Source organism: Vespa velutina, chromosome 11 (assembly GCF_912470025.1).
Source record: "Vespa velutina chromosome 11, iVesVel2.1, whole genome shotgun sequence".
Classification (NCBI taxonomy): domain Eukaryota; kingdom Metazoa; phylum Arthropoda; class Insecta; order Hymenoptera; family Vespidae; genus Vespa; species Vespa velutina.
In genome coordinates, this window is record NC_062198.1 from 4,172,374 (window position 1) to 4,195,009 (window position 22,636).

The 22,636-nt window shown below is 29.7% G+C and overlaps 2 protein-coding genes across 6 annotated transcripts; both read left to right on the plus strand.

Annotated features, from left to right (window-relative positions):
- LOC124953046 (protein borderless) lies at positions 1-7,726 on the plus strand. Of its 4 annotated transcripts, XM_047503878.1 has the most exons (13): positions 982-1,121; positions 1,874-1,936; positions 2,025-2,156; positions 2,892-3,120; positions 4,345-4,511; positions 4,685-4,829; positions 4,908-5,182; positions 5,554-5,688; positions 5,789-6,048; positions 6,140-6,315; positions 6,386-6,430; positions 6,506-6,688; positions 6,796-7,726. In XM_047503878.1, the coding sequence occupies exons 4-13, from the start codon at positions 2,925-2,927 to the stop codon at positions 7,020-7,022; spliced, it is 1,809 nt and encodes a 602-aa protein (XP_047359834.1). In that variant the 5' UTR covers positions 982-1,121; positions 1,874-1,936; positions 2,025-2,156; positions 2,892-2,924; the 3' UTR covers positions 7,023-7,726. The 4 variants fall into 4 exon arrangements, with proteins under 4 accessions (XP_047359830.1, XP_047359831.1, XP_047359834.1 ...); XM_047503874.1 differs by lacking the exons at positions 1,874-1,936; positions 2,025-2,156 and adding an exon at positions 1-536 and having other exon boundaries at positions 979-1,121; XM_047503875.1 differs by lacking the exons at positions 1,874-1,936; positions 2,025-2,156 and adding an exon at positions 2-536 and having other exon boundaries at positions 979-1,121; positions 4,375-4,511.
- Positions 7,727-10,885: 3,159 nt separating this feature from the next.
- LOC124953047 (protein croquemort-like) lies at positions 10,886-22,480 on the plus strand. 2 transcript variants are annotated; one of them, XM_047503879.1, is made up of 10 exons: positions 10,886-11,272; positions 14,963-15,299; positions 16,155-16,321; positions 17,757-17,901; positions 17,970-18,173; positions 18,651-18,862; positions 19,423-19,837; positions 20,085-20,158; positions 20,269-20,479; positions 20,582-22,480. In XM_047503879.1, the coding sequence occupies exons 2-10, from the start codon at positions 15,183-15,185 to the stop codon at positions 20,711-20,713; spliced, it is 1,677 nt and encodes a 558-aa protein (XP_047359835.1). In that variant the 5' UTR covers positions 10,886-11,272; positions 14,963-15,182; the 3' UTR covers positions 20,714-22,480. The 2 variants fall into 2 exon arrangements, with proteins under 2 accessions (XP_047359835.1, XP_047359836.1); XM_047503880.1 differs by lacking the exon at positions 10,886-11,272 and adding an exon at positions 14,782-14,834.
- The last annotated feature ends 156 nt before the right edge of the window (positions 22,481-22,636 follow it).

The window sequence follows — 22,636 nt, forward strand, 5'->3', positions numbered from 1 at the left end:
AGACACTCGATCAACGTTGAGCTCGTCAAACGTTTTATTCAAGAAGACAAATTCGGGAAAATCTTTTGGAGCGAGCAGTGATTTACTGTTTCTTTTCGTAAATTAATTATAAAGATATGAGGAAAAACATGATCTATTGTTCATAAAATAGTGATAACAAAGAATTAAGGGAAAAAAAAAAAAAAAAAAAAAAAAAAACAACAAAAAGAACAAAAAAGAAGAAGAATAGGAAGTGAAGGAAAATGATAAAGCGATCGTGAAAGTGTCACGTGCTTTCGAACGACTTGCGTGTACGAAATCTTAATTAGTGTGGGTGATAACGAATGTGTTTTATCTTTTCGCGTTCATCCCTAATCGCTGTTATTTAGGTGCAACGAAGTTTGTATGTAATCAAAAGTAAAGAATCCTTTCGAAGAATACCTGGAAAAAAAACGAATCCATGCGTTTGTGAGAGGATAACGTCGCTCGATCTACGAGAATGACCGGCTCCCGAAGTTTTCTCGAACTGCTGCCACCTTTGCTCGTATTTTGCCAAGGTAATTATCATTTTATTTCTAGATTAGAATCTCTTTCAATTGTTTTCGATTAATTTGAAATCATGAGGCACTATTTTTGAGATAAACAAGTTTCGCGATTTTATCAAGACATTTCTCATTAAAATAATTTAAAAACTCTTTTTCTTATACGATTTGATTTATCTTTTATTTACACATCGTCGTTTTAGAAATTAATCGTTTTAGAACAATTAGATCATATCAAGAGGAACGAGTATCGATGATTTTTTTTTCGTTAAATACGTAAAGAAAGTTTGTTTACAATTGTCTGATTTCAAGTATCATTATTAGTTACACTCGTTCCTGTGCTAATTCGATCGAAACGATTCGTGGATATTCTTAGAACGCGTAATACAATTTCTTTCTTTTTTTTTTTTTTTTTCCTTTCTTTCTTTCTATTTCGTTTATTTTTTTCTCATTACAGTATTTAACTACGGCTTGATATTGGAGGAGGAAACAGAACCGAATTATTTGACGGCGGGTGTTGGAGAGTACGTGGTATTTAATTGTGATCTTGACTTTCCGCACGAGACACCGATCCCGTATATTCTTCAGTGGAATCGTGATGTAAGTGTTTAAATGAAATATTTCCGCGTTAGAATATGTAGTAAAACTCCGTTGCGTTTATACGTAATACATTTTATCGGAGAATCGATAAACCGATTATCTATAAATATTTATTCTATTGTTTCATTGATAGAAATCGAAATTCTTTCAACTTTTTGAAATATAAAATCACGAATTTTAAATCGTTTCGCTCAAATGATTTTCAAAATTTGCCGACCCTTTTATATAATAATTGTAAACGATATCGATTCGAGTGCGATATTGAAGCATTATCCAATGGATATATAATTATTTTTCTTGGTGATGCGGTTTGTGGTTAGTAAGGGATGACGATAACGATGTTCAAACGTAACTACTTCTGCATCTTGGTGTCGATATCAGTATATTTTACAATCGCATTAAAAAAAAAAAAAAAAACATCAATATAATCGTAAGAAGATCAGCTTCATTAATAAATTGATTATGTTTATAAAATAAAATAAAATAAAAAAAAAAAAAGAAAAAACAGAAAAATCTATAGAGATGGAACATACGGTTTGGTAACTTAAGGCAGGTTATTCAATTTCTTCGATATAGATAACCACTTCGATAACATCGTTGAATCGTCGTGGGAACCTTAATACCGAGCTAGTTTCGATTTCATTTCGTTATGCAATATATCTGTCCTCGTCGAAAATATGAAACACGTTGTGGTTATGAAATATATTTATATGTCTTATTACATACATATATTATATGAATTTGTTCGGTAGATGATCTTGTCATGTCTTAGTATGACATTCGTCGACATCGTAATATCTCAAGCAATCATCGAGGTACAATCATTGGAACACCGTTAAAATAACAACCTTAATCGAACACGATTGAGACTTGCTGATTTTTCCGGTTCGTATTTCGTTAAAGGACGTTACGACCTACGCGTCGGGAGAGAATGAGAATCGGACAACGGAAACATATTGTGCGTTGTCACATGGCTGAAACATAAAATCAAGTGGAACTTAACCCGATTGGTTTGCTGATGCGTATGCAAAACAGGTGCTCTCTCTCCCTCTCTCTCTCTCTCTCTCTCTCTCTCTCTCTCTCTCTCTTTCTCTCTATCCTTATCGAAGTAATTGGAGTACGGGACACAAGGCTGCATTATATTTAGTCAGTGCGAGTTCGCGACATGAGGGGTCCAACCAGTGGGTCACTGTTAACGCATTGTCAAACGATTAGGGACGATTAGCACTGTTTTTGCCAGCCTTGTTTCAGTCGTGCTACCCTAAGTCACGTTAACGCGAACCTTTAGCCTTTTCCGGAACTTAGATTTGTCTAGACACATCTTTTTCTTTCTCATCTGAAGACCTTCAAAGTTAAATGTCGAGAATAATACGTGATTAGCTAAAGATAATTATGTTCTCTTTAATAATTAATGAGCATTTCATTCTTAGACACGCGTTACGCTTTTATGAAGAATCGCGTGAGCGTTTTCCTCTACAAAATGACGGAGGTTGTTAAAGATCATCGTTACAATTACTATCCTGTTACACATTGCAATTTTCGTTTTCTTCAAACCTCCTTTTCCCATTTTTCAGTTCGAATAATGTTAAAGGCGACATTGCTCGTGACAACTATCTATCTAAATTTCATGATGAAATAAAAACTATGCGAAAGAGTAATCTAGGTCGGTTAATAAATGTCATTTGACCAAGAAATAGAACTAACGCGTCCCGAGAATTCTTTTCTTAGAATTGTTCTCGAGTCGATCGATTTCGTCACTCGATTTTTCAGGGCCACGGCGTCTTCTCGTGGTATGATGAAGAGATGACGTTGGATCCTCGTTATCGAGGACGCATACACTTGCTGGAGGACTCGTTATCTCGCGGATATGGTCAGGGCAGCATCAATCTTACCAACATCAGAGAGAGCGATCAGGGCTGGTACGAATGTCGCGTTATCTTTCCAAACAGAACACCTAATTCAAGAAAAAATGGCACCTGGTTTCATCTGGCCATCGATGGTAAGGACAATACGTTCCTTTCGTTTCTATCATAAATAATTATTGGATTTACTAACTCGATTAATTCGTTCCTCGTTCGCTCTATCTTGCTAAAGCTGAAGGATATATTAACCTAAATCGTGGGTAAAACGTGTTACTGAACTGAACTAACCGTGAAGACCTAATCGAGGTCAGGCTATTTTGTCTAACCGATCTACCTAACCAACGAACTGGGTGTGAGCTTTTTCAACATTCCTTACTCAGCCTTTTTGGGCAATAAAAAAAATGGCACTCCGTTCTTTCGGTCTATTAATTTCGTTCAATACAAGCTGACTAAACTAATTCGATATTTTTTTATTAACTTTATTCGCTCAACGGAAATACGGATATATGATAAAAAATTTTAAATGAGAATTTTTTTGATAATAAGTAGAGGCAAAGTATAGATCGTACTTTTTCTCAATTCTCTTCTTTTATTTTTGAATATTTCGTGACAAGTGTAAAACTTCTCACGTTACGAGCGACGACTGTACTAATTAATCCAAGCAGAGTTCTGGTTTCAGCATATTAAATTATCCACTGGATGACTTGAGAGGCTCTGAATTACTACGTGTGTGGGTTATTTTTCAATTGTTAGTAACGATATGATGTTAACGAAAACTTTTCAGATTTGTGCATTTCCTAAAATATTCATCTTTAAATTTAAATTAATTTTTTTTTTTTTTTTGTATTTTACGAATTAAACTGCTAAACTATAGTAACAAAAGATGTCTATCTTTTAACATATAAAAAAGGAATATAATACGTCGAACAATAGTACTAGGCATACATTGTATTATATTCATTCCAGAACAAAGTACAGATTCGTCCGAACAAAAAACACACCCTTTTCCTCGATCTATCGAAAATCATATAATGGATCACAAAGCAGATTATTTTCTCGTTGATCGATTAAATACAATTGCATCATTCTACAGTTCACGTGCATCCGGCTTTTGAACTCTGGTTGACGCGCAAGATTTTAACTAATGCTAATAATATCAATAAATTTGCACGTCCAATTACCAACAAGATAATACTATTAATTCCTATCGAAGAAACGCGTTAACGTGCTTTTTCGCGAGAGAACGTTGATGATCCATTAGCAAAAAAAAAAAAAAAATAAAAAAAAATAAAAAAGATTATAATCCGGCCTGCAATTAACAAACAAACACTGGGCAGACCTTGTTAAATCGTTCAATCCAGGTGTGTCGCCGCTTCCGACAAATGTTCCAGGTGAGACCCTCTTCACGACGCCGCCCGTCAACAAATCCGTTATGGAGGGCGAGCCAGTTTCTTTCGATTGCGTTGTCAAAGATAATTCTTCTACCGTAACCTGGTTTCACGAAAGTATAGAGATCTCACAAGTAAAGGTGAGTTCGAAATCTTATTGCTTAAGACATTTTCTATTTGTTAAAAATTTTGGAAAAGCAAAAAAAGAAAAAAATATATTCGATATTAAGCTGTGTCGAAAATTCTATTTTATCAATTCTTTTTTCTACGAGTTTTTGGCAAAAATTTCCAAATTATTTTTTTTAATCTAAAGGATCTCGAGAGAAGAGCTTCCATCAAAGAAAACGGAACGTTGGTAATAAAGTCAACTTTAATGAGTGACCTTGGAGAATACACTTGTGGGGTGACCGGTTGGAATGGGAATCAACAGAATGCCTCGGCCTTTCTCAACGTTCAATGTAATTTCGCTTGGTTCTTGTGACTTGAGAGATTTTAATGATGTTAAATGTCTTTATATCTTATCTTCTTCGTTTTAGATAAAGCAAAGGTCATTTACGCGCCTAGAGAAGTTTATCTTCCCTATGGAAAGCCGGCCCTTTTGGACTGTCATTTTAGAGCTAATCCACCGCTGACGAATCTTCGTTGGGAAAAGGACGGATTCCTCTTCGATCCTTACAACGTTCAAGGTGTTTTCTACAGAAGAAATGGATCTCTTTATTTTAGCAAAGTAGACGAAACGCATTCCGGAAGTTACAGTTGTACGCCTTATAACGATCTGGGTACCGAAGGACCTAGTCCTGCAATCAATGTCGTTAGTATTATATCAATATTAATTATATGATTTCAATTAAGCTCGTCCTTAAACTTGAACTGCTAACAGTATATTGAATAAGACTAAATCAATTTTTTCATTCGATTACGTCGAGTCAACATAGTTATGTGTAAAAGACAACGTGACAACGTTTACTAGCGAGACCATTGACCAATTGACGATCAACATTAAACGCTCTTTTATTCTTCAATTGTGCATCCCTAGAGTTACCAGCACTTCTGGACTAACAAATAAGTCTAACGTGCATCGTCGTAAAATTTAAAACACTTGTTCCATCTTTTAGATGGAAATTTAAATAAATTTCTTTCAGAAATTTTATCTTCAAATAAAATGTCACTTTAAAATCGTAGGTTGTCCAAAGACCACCTGTTTTCACGGTCACGCCGCAACATTTGTATATGAGAAAATTAGGCGAGAGTTTAGAGATTCCATGTGATGCCAGTGATGGTGATCAAAGTCATCGACCTACGATAGCATGGTACAAAGTACGTATAACAGCATAATTCTCTTTTTTGAAGTGTACAACATTGTGATTAAATGATGTGTGTCAATAATTATTCACACAAATGTTTTTATTATTTGAAGGACGGCTCACCACTGCCACGTGATAGGACAATTATAACAGGTGGCAACTTGACCATCGAAAGAATTCAAGAACAAGATCGTGGATTGTATCAATGTGCAGCTAGCAATGAAGCAGCAACAGTAGTAGCTGATACAGAATTAATGGTTTTAAATATTCCACCTAGAGCACCCTATAATCTCAGTGCCAATAGTAGTAAAAATGCGGTAACCTTGACGTGGGTACCTGGCTACGTTAGACCAAAGATGGAATATTCCGTCTGGTAATAAAAGGATTATATTCTTTTGAAAAAAAAAAAAAAAAAAGATTAAAAGAAGGATAAAGAGAAAATTTCATTTCTCTTTAAAAAATAGGTATAGACCTACCGATATGTCAGAATGGCGTACCATGAAGATACTTTCGCGTAAGATCACAGAAGCTACGGTGAATAATTTGCATCCTGGTAGAGAATACGAGTTCATGGTTTTGAGTCAAGACAAACACGGCGATGGAATGTTTAGCAAGGCACTTCGGGTATTTACAAAACCAAGTAAGTTTGAAAAATTGTCAACAATCTGACATTATTTGAATTTTATATCTATTGAATTTATTTATTGCAGCAGCCATCGATCAAAATTCAGCGTCAGAATTTCGTAGTCCATTAGGTTCGTAAAAGTTGAAATTACGATGACAAAGATCGATATCTATTCTCATGCGAATTTTTTTTTTTTTTAATCCAGAGGAAGAAAAAATGGGCCCACCTCGTAATGTAAGAGTTCAAGCGACAGTAGAGGGTTATCTTGTCACTTGGGAACCACCATCCGAAGGTAGAGGTCAAGTTAGGCTCTATGTCGTAAGATGGTTTAGAGGTCCAGCGCAACATTTATATGGAAGATCCGAAACAACGGACACTTATTATTTAGGTAAAAGCTTGAATTTAAGTTTAAAATTATGAATTATCAGTTAAAAATGTTCTATCTCTTTCTCTCTCTCTCTCTCTCTCTCTCTCATTTTTTTTCTCTAATTACAGTGAAAACGTTAGAAGAGGAAAGTCAATATACTTTCGAGGTAGCAGCGATGTCACTTTCAGATGATGAAGCTATTAGCGGGCGTATCAGTTTAGAAGTACCAGCATATCGTAGAAATAGAGCAATTTCTATGGGCATCGTTGCTGGTATTGGATTTTTAGCGGCTACTTTGGCAGCAGTTTGGTGGGCCAGAAAGAGATTTTGTCGAACATCCACTAACGAAAAGTGAAAACTTATTAACGAGACGACGTTACCCCAAATAGATTTTGAAGCTCAGTTCACCAGTGTGAATGCTTTATTCGGAAGCATCAAGCATTTATTGTCTCGTCTAATCGTATTTTTATTATCGCAGTTGTCTCAAGTAAAATTTGGAAGGAGGAAAACATCTAAAGGTTCCTTTAGTGACAAATACATCGGATTAGATGTATTCTTTACCAGGAAAATATTTACCAGGAAAGATTAGATAAATCATTGTAATATAATTATTTGAATTTTGATATAGATATCTAACTAACAAAAAAGAATAATAAAAATATAGAGATAAAGCGAAGTGTTATGTTATATGATTTTCTTATATTATTAATTATATTCATATATTAAATATCGCGAAAAGCTTTCTTATATTAATAGCATGTTGTATAACATTTGAATCATTCAATAGAATTATCTCGTTTTCGTTTAATTAATTTTATAATTTGTTTAAAAACGTGTGTCAGTTTGACAAACTTCATTTTTTTTTTTTTTTGATTATCATATAGTTCCAATTATCTCTAGCATTCATTTAGGTTTATTATAAATATTATAGATATATTGATGAATTTTTCAAACGTAATATCGTTATGCGACAGTAGTCGATGACAATTTCCTGGATTTTTAGATTATACATATTCGTTAGTAAATTTTTCTATTGTAAATAAAATATAAAAATCGCTATACACGGTAGATTTAATTATTTTTGAATATGCATGGAATAGATATGTCTTCTTATCATAAAACGAAGTCATTTTGTAAAAATATTATAGATAATTAAATTCATGGATAATAATTAATTATAAAGAAGAAGTAAATAATCGTTGATAGATGTTTCTTATAAATGTCTTTATTAATTCTATTATAATTAATATCATTATAATTATTAATTTCAAGCAATGTGTCATCATGGAATACCTCTGAATCATTTAGTCACAAGGCTTATGGCAAACGTACGCTTTGTTCCGATATAATGAAATATTAAAGGGTGGTCTCATAAAATAAACGTGTCTACGTGATAATTTCTCATATCTCGACATTCATACTCGATGATCCAGAAAATTGTAATGCGACAAATTATCACACACGATCAACGTCAAGCTTGAGAATAAAATTAAACAAAAAATGAAGGGGAGCATTTTAATAAAGTTTGAATAGATCCTTTGGTAATTTTATTAATAACTTCAACTTTGTATGAAATACAAATAGAAATTTTATTGGAAAGAATTTTAGTACTCTTTAAAAAGAGTTTATTTAGAGAGTTGACGTCCCTTAATATTCTCTTTAATAACGAGCTGGTTTCGTGCGGTCTAAGGCATTGTGGACAATTAAACGAGGTCTTCCTGCCGATCCAAACGAACGCCACGTGCTCAACCGATTTATAGTGGGTAAACGCCCAGTCAAGGCTCTTCGAGTGGTAGCTTCGAGCAACAAATTTGCTGAGTGAATTAATGGATTCCATCGCGTCCTCGCGCCTTACCGTCTTGTCTACGAGTACGATGGTACGATTGGTGCATGGTACGACATTCAGACGTTCTTTGTTTCTTTTTGTTCGAGCTTCCCTTCAAATTGAACGCTGCTTACGAATAACATAATTTGAACCTGTAATTTACAATATAGGTACGTTCAAGTTTAAACGTCGATACAGTTAACTTCAAATAATTCATTCGAATCACATAATCTACTTAGTTAATTTAATAATGGTATCTTATTTCTTTTTTTTGTTTTTTTTTTCTTTTTTTTTTTAGTTTCCCACAATCCATTGATCGTGAACTTAGATAAAGCGATAGAATAAATGCGAAAAAGTCAATTTTATCTTTCAATGATGTACCTTTGAAAATTATGCATGGCCTAAATTTTTGATAAACATGTCTACTTGAATTAAAAGACTTGTCTGAAATTTCTGAGCTTCCTAGCATGCTCGATTTCTCCTCTCTTGCGTCTTTTCGCTTAGAACAAATCCTCCATGACACATTGAAATATTCAACGGTGCGATGTATATAATTTTAATCCTATTTATATCCACGTTAGAGGCTTCGAGAAAGAAAAAAACAAAATTTCGTTTGTCGTATTTTCATCGTTTAAAATCATTTTGCATTTTGATTTTAATTTTTCTTTTTTCTTTTTTTTTTTTTTTTTTTTTTTTTTTTTTTTTTTCTTTAGTTTTTTTCTTTTCAGATCAATAATTCTCGAACATTGAACGTTGATCAAAGATTGACTCCAGTTAAATAATGTAATATACATAAGCTAATTAGACGCAACCTAAAACTTAGGAGGGACAGAAAACCATGAGATTCGTTCAATGAACACGAACACGAAACGAAACAAAGACGTCGAAGGCATATATTCGTAGAATAAATAGAGATAGATAAAGACAGTGAAAAAGCAGTAGAGGGATGGAGGGAATCGAGGCACTTCAGAGGCTTACTACCTGAGAGCTTCCTCTCTCTTTCTCGAACCTATCGTGTGACTCACATTACAACGAACTTCTCTTTTTAACCATGCTTTCAGAATCGTTCAACACATATGCTATTACAATGCATCTTCTTTTTTTCTCTATTAAAAAGAAAAAAAAAAGTGAGATAGTAAAAAACTTGTCTAACTAGTTGTCTTGAATGAAACTAATTGTCATGAAAAATATCGACTCGAAATTTTATAACACGAGTGCTCTTTTATTCATATTTTTATTTCGTCAGAATTAAAATTAAAAAAAAATTCGAAGAAGAACAAAGCAGATGTTTTTTTTTCTTTTTGAAAACTAAACTAAATGGAGAAAAATAAGGAAACAAAAAGGTGTATTAAAAATTTTTTTTTTTTTTTTATTTCATCAGGTCACAAATATTCATGTGCTTCAAAAAGAAAAAATGATAAGTGTAAACAAAAATTTGATTATTCAGTGATAAAATTTGTTAGGAATAGTTACGATATAATATGATTAGTATATGAGATTGTGAAAGAAAAAATTTCGTTTTAGAAATATAGGGAAAGTGGGACGGAACGATAGGTCTTTGTATAGATGTGACCTTTCTCAAGGTTTCTATCTCTCTTTCTCTAGATAAGTAACTAAGAGAAGGAGATAAAATTCTAAAATCCTTACTGTATCTTTTTTGTAAACGGCAGTGTAGAACTCAAAGTAAAATCTATTCTTTTTCTTTTTACTACAAACTGCTTTCTTCAAAATTTTCCAAATGACTTGATAATTTCCCTTAATTCTCTTTTCTTTCTTACTTTTTGTCCTTCATTTATCAAAGACATTAACATACGCTAAAAAATGAATTTCCATATTCTATATATATGAAAAGCATTTAATTCTCCAGGACTGTAATGAACATATTTTTTTGCAATAATATACGTACATTGAATAAAAAAGTTGGATATGCTATGAATGAAAAACGTGATAGACCAAAAAAATTTTATCGGTTGACTATTTAATCAACATGAGCATTGCGAAATAGGAAAAATATTTTCCTGTTTTCACGATCGTCTTATCGTATATTTATATAATTAATCATAAATATTATTTATTCTTGTTTTTAATTTTTCTTTTCAATAATTAACCAAAAATTTAAATTATATTAACAATTTTAATAAAAACTAATTATGTCTGCGTAATTTTACAATCTTTCATTATACAAAATAAAAAATACAATTGAATAGTAATTATCATCAATAATTAATAAAGAAGTGAAAAAGTAAAAACAATTTGGCAGTTTCCATTAGGAAAAGAAATGAATGGAATAATAATAATAATAATAATAATAATAATAATATAATATAGATATATTATATTATACTAATATAATAATACAATATAAAGAAGAAGACCCACCAATCTATAATTCGAATAATTCGAATGATATATTCCAAAACCGGTCAAAAATGAGAAAAGAGACTTGCACATGATAGGAGGGTTGAAGCTCATCAAAAAGAGGGGAAACTGAAAGGAGATGTGGAACATGTGGGGTTGCGAGAAAGAGACACACGAAATGAGGGAGATACCTCCTCTTGTGGAGGGGACGTAACCGATAAAACTGTTAGACATAGCCTGTTGATCCGTGGCGCTTGCCAGTTGTAGACGCAACGGACGACGCGTCGTATTAAAAAAGTGAAATCGGTCATTAAAACACTTATTGTACATACATACTAAAACATTTCTTATCATTTACTTTCAAAAGTGATACGATTGAATACTCTTCAAAGTGAAGCTTATTTACAAACGGATTTATTGAGGTGATATTTGATAAAGTGACTTTAACATATCGTTCGTTTTATTATTTTATAAGAATGATTAATATTTCATAATGATATATATTTTTCTTATAATTTGATAAGATTGAGAGTAGATAAAATAATCTTGTAATTCTATCATCAAGTTTACGTCGACTTTTCTCATTTGAAACACTTCGAAACATTCGAAAAATTTATCTTAAATAGAGCATAATAAAGCAAATAAATTAAATATCTAAGCGATCTTAATATATATATATATATATATATATATATATATATATATATATATATATATATATATTTCATCAGCAGTTTCAAATGCATCATCGGAAAAATGAAACAGATTTTAAGCAACATTGACGAGATATTGAGTTTCGTTGTATAATCTTATAACACGTGCAGCTAAAAATATTTATATTCTAACATAAATCCTATAGAAATGATAAAAATAGAAGAAACTTGGAAATTATATAGAGAAAACGAAGAAACTACGGTTGATCTTTTTTTTATCTCATTTGTATATTTTCTTATCGCACCACAAGGAATAGGTATTTTTCAGTGTAATGTAGTATATATATATTACGTAGCATATATAATATTTAAATATATTTTTCCAAGTTTATAATATGAATTTTAAAATTTAAAAAAAAGAAAACAAAAATTAAAAAATTGTTTTCATGTACTCAATACACGAATAAAACATTTTATGAATCTAAATTGATTTATAAGAAATAATATACTCGTTAAAGCTATTAATATTTAATGATATTTACATGAGAATCATAAATTCACCGATTATTTCCTATCTGCAGAGGTCATTATAAGTAAAACCATTTTTTATAGTTACAATAAAATTAATCGAAAGAAAAAAATGCTTTTACGTCATCTTTAACGCATCACATATTCATAAGATTTGAAAAAATAAATTACGATCTTTTGATTGATTAACATTATTATTCGCGTAATTTTTTTTATAAAAATTAATAAAAAGTATTACCTTATTGCGTAATACTGTATTATGTATCAAGATAGTTAATGAATCATCATCAATTGATCATAAATATTGATTATTCAAAACAATTTGTCCTTTGTTTTTGCTTATTTAATGTTACAATAAATCACACAATTTGCTATAAGATATTTTCTTTAAATAGGTATTATAATTCTAGTTTCCTTTCATGATAAATAACAAACTGAACTAGTTCTATTCTCTTGACAATCAATGGTAATTATTCAATAACTTTTATTAATGATGTTAACAATTGGAATCTGATAATACATTTTATTTATTCTTTTTAAAGTTTATAATATAACTTAAAAGTTTATACAATAAGAAGTTTATTTTTTAGATTCATCAAAAGAAGAATTTAATTGGCAGAAAATTAATCACGTAAAATACCAATCGATTTTGAATGAACGAACAAAATCCGATCAAAAAAAAGCCCTGGATTTATTTATTTATTTTTTTTTTTTTTTATATATCTTTTCAAACATAATTTAATATTAGCAGAGGTATTTTATATTAAATTATTATATTTACATAATCAATCGATTTCTTAACCGAGCTTATATAATTCAAGTGTTAGTTATGTAATATAAATTTATTCATTAATTAGTTTTTAGTTCCGATTAAAAAAACTATAATGAAATATAAATTTTTAAGAAAAAATTCATTAATTGACGAAAAATCTATCATGATTGATTAAAAAAATTTATACAAACTGTTGATGTCGACTTCATTTCATAGAGCAACAAATTTTTCTCAGAGAATTTCCCAACAATCTATAAAAGAAACTCAAGTAAGAATAATGAATGAATGACCTATCCCCTTTTTATTTATTTATAATCATTGAAGGAAAAACAACAATACATAATATCATATAGGACGAAGATAACAAGGGGCAAATGACATGAGTTTCTTTAACAGAAAAAGTGACAACAAATATGAAAAAATTAAAAGAAAATTAGAAATATACATAACAATATTTCTGATAGAGATAAGTAATCATTCTCTCTCTCTCTCTCTCTCTCTCTCTCTCTCTCTCTCTCTCTCTCTCTCTCTCTCTCTCTCTCTCTATTTTATCAAAAAGTACAGTATCTTCACAAATGAGAAAGGAATGGCTAGATCATAGATTGTTGCAAGAGAAAAATAAGAAAAAAATAAATAAATACTCATTCTGATCGCTATCATAATTTATATTTATTCCTCATATTTATTTTTATATATTATACAAATTATATCCCCATAAATTATAAAAGGTTCATTTACCATGGATTTTATATTCTTACAAAATATAAGGCAGAAGTCGAAACAAGTCTTAAATTATCAGTACAACCTGATATTTTTACTTTACACTACTATATTTGATGCTATTGAAATTTATCTGTCTAAAAAAATTTCATCTTATTTATATAGCTTACTTTTTTCAATTAGAGAAATCTGACAAATTAATGAAGTCTTTCTGCAGAAATGTGGGCAATATCATTAACAAGTCTAATTATGATGAATGATTAAAAATGATAAAGTGCAGAAGAAAGACGGAGAAAGAGAAAGATTGTAAAAATCATGAAGTAATAGGGGAAGGTGAAGAGAGTGATTGAGAGCGAGAGAGAGAGAGAGAGAGAGAGAGAGAGAGAAAGTAAGAATAACAAGAAGAAAAGGGATGTACGTATGATCAGCATATCACAATTGTTACAATTATGTATCAATGATTGATATATAGTTGTTTTTCTTCTCAGTGATTCTGACTATGAGCTTAGTGCCTATTACTCGTGGAAACTTGTCTTGAGTTAATGTAATTATGAATGTTTGCATTCTCTCTCTCTCTCTCTCTCTCTCTCTCTCTCTCTCTCTCTCAAATCAGAATACTCAGGTCGAATATATACATTTTTTCATTAGACACGAAGAGACAAAGTGACCACTGTATTTCCTTTTGATGTATGACCTTTAATGGATCCATTTTTTACATGCTGCTATAATTATAATATTTTAATCAATATTCATGTCGACAAAATACTTTTAGTATGGAAAATTATAAGTACAAATAGTACAATTAACGAAACGAATCGAAAGAAACAAACAAATGTACACGGTAATGACATGATCGGGCCATAATTAAATTCAGGAATTTCAGATTGCCAAACACTCTTTGGGCAAAATTCGGAAGGAAGCTTTAACAATGACTTATATAATCTGTTTCAACAATTGACTGTCACAAATAGCTACTATAATAAATCTATCAGAAGCTTAGTACATAGTAACGCGACATTTCATTTAGGTTTGCTAACCGGTCGATTTCAAAGAATTATTTGTTTAGATATAATGATCTTTTTCTTTAAAGTATTTTACAAAAATGATTATCGTCTTATGTGGCATTCTATATAAATCATTACAATAATTACAGCAAATTTCGTGATTCTACATAAATCATTATAAATAATATATAATGTATGTATACCATCATTAAAATTAGATAAATTTGATAACATGATTTTTATATTTTCTAAAGAAACTTCGCTAGTGTAACTTCTTCGGATCTTGCGAATATTTCGCAATTATTTTGTAAGTTCGAAGGAAACATTATATATACATATATATATATATATATATATAATATATAATAAATTCAGAAGATGAAAGACATAATACCATTGATGAGTGAATAGATTAGATATGACTTTATCTTTCAGAGACCCAAAGAGCAGTGAGAGTAATAGCTCGGTCAGCAGTAGTGTGAATCAGCAAGCGGAAAAGCAACGGGGTGAAGTGAGAGAGGTAATCGAGAAGGAGACCGACGGTCATTGAGTTCAGGGTGCACATGCTGAGAAGACGAGAAATAGTGAACGTTAAAATTTACTACACGTCGCCGTCGTCGTTATTATCATCGTTGGCGTCGTCATCGTTATCGAAATGATGCCTTGGATTAATAAATCGGTCAGTTTTGGAATTATTGGAGGGCTCCTAATTATTTTGGGAGCCTTTTTGTCTTTTTTTTCGACGACCATCTTTGATCAAATTCTTAAAAAGGTGAGCCACTCTTCAACTTTTTTTTTTCTTTAACAAAAAGTATAAGATATAATAATTCATTAGGAGTTCTTCGCTCTTTCCTTTTTTTCTTCTTTCTTTTATCTTTTATAATTATTCATTCATAATCGATCCCTTTTACTAATAAATTAAAAGTATGAACATTTTTCTTGAGCATCGTTGTCTTTCATAAAATTTTTGTAAATTCCAAAGATTCTCAAAAAAGTAATATGAAGGCACAGAGTCGTTTGATTATTTGATTACATAAAATATCCATAGTAATGTATCATATGATAATCAATACTAATGTGTGTACACGTTTTTTTATTTTGTTAATGTCGTCCATTTTGAAGATATAACTCTGATATAAATAAAAATGTAACTCTAATAATATGTAATAACAAGTACTTATTTCGTTCATAAATAACAATCATATCAATAAAAATTTATCTTAATCGACTTTACAATATGCTTAATATAGTAATTTAAAAACGTTCATTAAATCATTAAGTCATCCAAACATTAGTTTTTATATAATCGAAAGTAAATTAATACCATTAGAAGAGATAATCTATATTTTTTTTTATCGGTCAGTATGTCACAAACAATATTTATCATAAAGTATTTAAATTATACAAAATGGCAATATGCATCGCATTATTTGGTATTTGAAGAACGATAGAGTTCAATATTAATGTATATCAATGTTACATCCATGACATATTGACTCAATAATGTTCTTAATCTTAACATTCCAATATTATTTCATATTCAAAATTATTAACGATTCATATTTTTTACACATATAACATCCATACTGTTAACCAGAATATACGTAATATTATACAATTTTTATAGGAATTGATATTTTCCGAAGATTCAAAGAGCTTCAATATATGGAAGAATACGAGTAGTCTGCCGCATATGTATTTAAACATTTATTTCTTCAATTGGACGAATCCAGAAGAAATAACTATACCCGAAAAGAAACCGAATCTAGTTCAAGTCGGTCCGTACAGCTTTATGTGAGTATTAAAAAATCACAATTATCGTCAAGATAAGTTAATAAAATTTCTACGATTAAAAAAATTAATGAAAGATATTAAATGAAATTATAAATGAAACATATTAATTCTTCTATCGGGATCACATAACGTAGATAATATAAATCCTTTAACAAAACATTATTATATAAAAATACATTACCAGTTATTTATATATTATTTAATCGTAATAAAAAATGATAAACACTATTTATCTTTGTTGTTCGAATTTATGTTGGTTTAGTTTATTTAATTTATTATAAGATTAAAAATAATTATATTATGACGTATGTAAAAGTACCTACGATTAAATTTTACGAGATGAGATTCGATCAAAAAATTATTCTAATTAATCTAATATTACATATGTATATACTAATAGAAAATCTAATAACGATAAATAAGAAATACTTAACCTCATAGAATGACATTTTAATGAACAATAAAACCATTTAGCCAAATGATAAAGTAGTGTGTAGGCGATACTATATTAATTAATTGTTTAATTGATGACTTTCTTGTCTGTATAAAAACTTACCGTAATATTTTTATTAACGAAAGGACTCTTCGTCATCTCTTATCTTGCAGATCACTAATTTTCTTCATTATAATTGAAATAAAATGTATTAATATTATTAAAAAAGATAAATAATCTTTAACAAATTATTGTCTTACGACATTTTATACGTAAAATGTTTCACAGACACATAAGAGATTAGAACAATACATGTTATCAAATGATCCATTCAAAGAACAAAGTATATCTCTATAGGTACAATGATCTTCTATTTCAAGCACTCGTTTCTGTCAAAAATAGAAATAGAATTCTCCCTCCTGTAAATGTTCTCTCTTCCATCTGGTACGCCATTCCTTAAACTTCCCAGCGGGCAAAGAACATTTCCAATGATTACACAACAAAGATGACACTTCTCCAAACGGTTATTAGATACATAAGATTTATACATGTTAAATTAGTTTGAAATTACAATAATTAGAATTATTTACATATCTATATAAATAATAGTACAAGAAAGAAATTATATTTTTTGCACTTCTTTTTGTCCTTGCATCATCTAATTACAAATATAAACGTTGTTTATTTATGACTTTATGCATAATTTATTCTAAATGTACATACTGATTAAGTATTAGATAATGTAAATGTACCTTCTTATTAAAAGATTTATGTGCATCATAAAAAAAAGTAATTAGCAAAATCATTGAAAGAATAATGTTTCCTTATAAAAATTTAATTGTTCCTTATAGATTGTTACAAAATATTCAGAATAATAATTTATTTCCATTTTCTTTCTATTTCTTTCTATTCTTTTTTTTTTCGGTCGTGATTAAAAAGTAAAGGAAAAAAATGTATTGCAACGAATCATTAAACCATAAATACTATAATATCATGTTACAGAGAGGTAAGACAGAAAGTAAATATTACGTTTCATCCTGAGAATGATACTGTCAGTTATTTTCAACAACGATGGTGGTACTTTGATCAAGAACGCTCCAATGGAACATTACAAGATAATATCACACAACTCAATGTTGTCGCAGTGGTGAGTAATCTTGTTCTATTTCTTATATTCTAAAATTAATGTAAAAAAATTTAATCAATCTGTTTCAGTCGGCTACGCACAAAATACGATACTGGTCTTATTTCATGCAAAATACCTTCTCCTACATTCTTAGCTCAAAATCAAATTTAAGTGTAACAAAGACGGTGGGCGAACTATTATTCACTGGTTACGAGGACACAATAATTAATATGGGAAAAGTCGCCGTTGCTGATGAGGTCCCACCCTTTGATCGCTTCGGTTGGTTTTATATGGTATGATATAATATACAAAATTACATTAACACATAACTATAATAACTTATAGCATTAATACGTCTAACATAACAAATTATGTCGATCGGAACTTATTATGAAATTTCTTAATATGAGAAAAATAATATTCGATCATTTGGATATTGTTTATTTTATTTGGAGTACCTTTTTGATGGTAATGGTCGCGTGGTAATGGAATTATAGACGATGGTAAATTATTCGCAAGTCAAGACTTAAATTGCTACTGTACGAAGCGGGTCACGTCTACGTTGAATAACGAATGAAAAGCAATGGGGGCATATTATGTATTAATTTGTTGCGTCGTGCATGCAACATCAATGGTCGGCTAATTTAAGATTCTACTATGAAATGCGTTATATATTTGTTATTTCCTTGTACCTTTCCTCGTTATTTGTTGCGATTCGAAAAAATGATCTTTGACGATAATAAAAATATTAAATTTGTTTAATTTTTCAGAGAAACGGTTCCTCAGAATTTGATGGTCACTTCAACATGGATACTGGTAATAGCAATATCAGTAATTTAGGTGTTTTGAGAAATTGGAATTACAAAGATACTATAAAGTATTTTAAAACTCCTTGCAATATAATCGAAGGAAGCGCTGGTGAATTTTGGCCTCCGTATCAAAAAGAGGACGAGATCAATTTGTTTAGTTCGGATATATGCAGGTAAGAGAATTTTTGTTTAAGAGAATTTAAAAATTTTCAAAGTTTTCTGCATTGAAAATTTATATGCTTAAGAAATTAAAAAATTTATTAGATAGACATTAGAACTGATAAATACATTGTAGCAGACATTGTTCGATATAATACTTCTATATTTTAAAGTCGAGCAATTTTTTAAAAACATATACTTTACTAATGATACAGACAAATTTACTCAATATTTCTCGGATAACAAATCACATTGAGAAAACCCCTATAGACTTCATACACTTCGTGTATATTAACCTTCGCGACGTGACTATAATAGGATCGATCTATAATCTCATTTATTTAACACATATATATGAACTTAAGACACCTATATATGTCTTTGTGGTTAGAGTACGGTCATGTCCATGGCTCTTTAAATTTTGTTTTTTTGTTTAAATTTAAACTACGGAAATGTGTAGAGAATTTTTTTGTCAGAAAAAAATAAAAAAGATAATGTTAATAAAATAATACTTTTTCTTCATCTTTTATTAATATTTCACGATAATCTAATGCTAATTTTTTTATTTCAACAGACCATTGTTATACGAATTTGAAAAAAAGACCACGTACATGGAAATCGAGGGCAATCAATATGTTCTGGGTGAGAAAACTTTAGGAAACAAAACAAGGAGGCGTTATCCTCACAATCAGGCAAAATATTTTGAGCGAACAACCACGACTGAGAATTTCTTTGAGTCAGAACACTCGATGGAAGTTACGCAGATGCCCGAGGACAACGAGGATCCCGACGTAGTAAATCTTAGCAACTGTTATTGCAACGGCGAGTGTAATCCCAGCGGTTTAATAAATATAACGGCCTGTCGTTACGGGGCACCGGTCTTCGTCAGTCTTCCTCATTTTTATAAAGCTGACCCTATTCTAAGTAAACAAGTCATAGGGATGAACCCTAAGGAAAAAGATCACAATTTCTACATTACTTTAGAACCCGTAAGTTCTTTCATTTAATCAATCAGTTAATCTTTATCAAAAGATTTAATATGTACATATATAGAAATGTTTATTTTAATAAAATGCAGGTGTTCAATTATTATCATTCGTTATCTTGATAGATAAGATTCATAAATAGATATCTCAAAGTAAAATCAATAAATTAATTAAATTGATTGAAAAAAATTCATTTACAATAATAACTAATAATATATTATTGCTGAAGAGTTATTTTCCAATCTTCCAGACGACAGGAATTCCTTTAGAAGTGGCGGCTAGATTGCAAATTAATGTACTCCTTCAACCATCGCAAATTGTGTCGTAAGTACTTATCTTTTAAACTGTAATGAAAAAAGAAATCATTTGAAAGTTAATCGATTTGATTGAACGACGATTAAGAATATTTCATTAACATTGCATCTCTTTTCCAGACTTTTCAACAACGTCCCCAAGACATACTTTCCTATATTCTGGTTCTCTATGAAGGTGAACATTCCTAAAGAATTGGCTTCCGATCTGAAATATTTCCTTCTAATTTCAAGCTTGTTTTTCTACATTGGTGTGATCATAATGATACTGGGAATGTTAATACTTATCTCTATTGTCATATATCACATCATGAAAAGAATTCACAAAAATCACGTGAGTGATTTTTAATACTAACTTGATATAGAATATCAATTTTTTTTTTTTTTGTTTTTTATTAATCTCAAATGATTAATCTAACTTTATCATATTTCACAGGAACAACTGAAGTTGAATATCACAAATATTTCTTCGGAAAAGACTGCAGAATCAATTTACATAGATAAACCGAATCACGATGAAGACGGTCACGTTAGAAGTGATCGTCGATTGTATCCAAAACTCTATTGAAGGGCTTTCATATTTTTCTCCGCCAACAAGTTGTACTTGTGCCAATCGTGGGCGAATTTTACGGTCAATTATCGAAGATCCGTCTAATATGTTTCGAAGGTAGCTTTTTGATCGAGGTCGATTTAATTGACCGAAAAGAAAGTTTATCCTTATCGAAGAATTACCGTCCTCATTTGAATCGGAAAAGTATATAAATATATATATATATATATATGTGTGTATATATATGTATACATAGTCAAATATTTTTATACTTTTATGAGAAAGAATGTGGAGAGTAGATGAAAAAGGAAAAGAATTTTGAATTTCAGAAAAATATCTTTCCATCGTCGAACATTTACATTCTTTAAGGCCAATGAGATTCATTTTCTTTTCATTTCCTTTGAACGAGGATTTTATAAATAATGTAAAGGCGATAAACTCCTCACATTTGAATACATTCCTAACATAGAAATTAATTGATCGAAATCATAAAATGATAGAATTTAAGACTGACAGCTGTGTAAATTGTTTTAATTGTAATGATTATATTTTTAACGGAAGAAAAACGAGAAGAATAGAAAGGCAATGTTATGTCTCAAATATGATTTCCTATATGGAATTTCTAAAGATTTATAAATGTTCTAACAAAATATTTTCTAAATTTCAATATTAAAAATGCATTTACTAAAATTCGATATTAAAAAATATATGTGTAATAGAAGGATTTATATAGGTTATTAGTGAAGATTAATCGATCGCATAATAGATTTTTATATTATAATCGTATCTTGTTCTTATAAATTTTGTTGAAATAATAATGAAATGAATATTATTAATAATACCATTTTAATAAAAGTAATAATTTGATAGATTTGTCTGATAAATCATAATATTTTCTTCATCATGAAATTAATACATGACACGTTAAAGAATCTGAAAAACTGTGCCAAACATTTTTTTAGTACTCCACAATATACAATGGTTAAGAGTATACTGTTTTAATATTAATACTTATTTTTATTAGATACATGGAAACGATTTAATGAGGTGTTCATATCTATGGTGTAGTGCAATCATATATATCAAAGGTGTACTAACTGTAATGAAATATCGCGTAAAGAAGGTACAAAAGAATAAATGTTATTAAAGCTTGCGACATTGTCCTAAATTTTGTGCATAAGAATAATTTCATTTCTTCTTTTTTTTATTTTTTGTCTTTCTTATATTCAATTAAAATATAATTAATTTAATATCTCTGTATTTTTACTAATGTAAGTATAAAATTTGTATAAATAATGTATAAGTATAAAATTTTCGAAATCGTATGTTAGAATTTTTGTATGAAAAAAATCATGGTTAAAGAAAATAACATAATACAAACAATTTGCTTATCACGGCTGTATATGATAAGGTGTAATGTTTTTGTTCGAGTCATCTTTCTTGGAAAACTCATAAAAATATTCATAAATTTTTGTAATTCGTTTTAAATGTTAATAAAAAAAAAAATCTATCATTTTTATTATATCATCAAATTATCTGTTTAGTTTCGTTTTGTTTCGAAATAGCAGAGAAAAAAATGTGAAAAAATTTTTTTGCTATATCGTTACCTACGATCGATCATTAGAGTAACTCCTTGAACAACTTATTCGCAGTTGACAGAGTAGATTACTTCTATATATCTATGTAAATATTAAATTAGTAAAAATTTACAATTATATCAATTGAACGTACATTTTGTAATTGTTTACATATCAAGCTTAAAATATAAATAAATATTCTTTAAAAGGAAAATATTATATATTCCATTAATTCACAAAATTAACGACATTCTTTCTTAATATTAATTTAACTTAATAATAATATTTAATCTTTTTGAAGTTATTAGAATTAAAAATTTAATATGTAAAACGAAAAATTTAAATACAACGATTTACGATAATT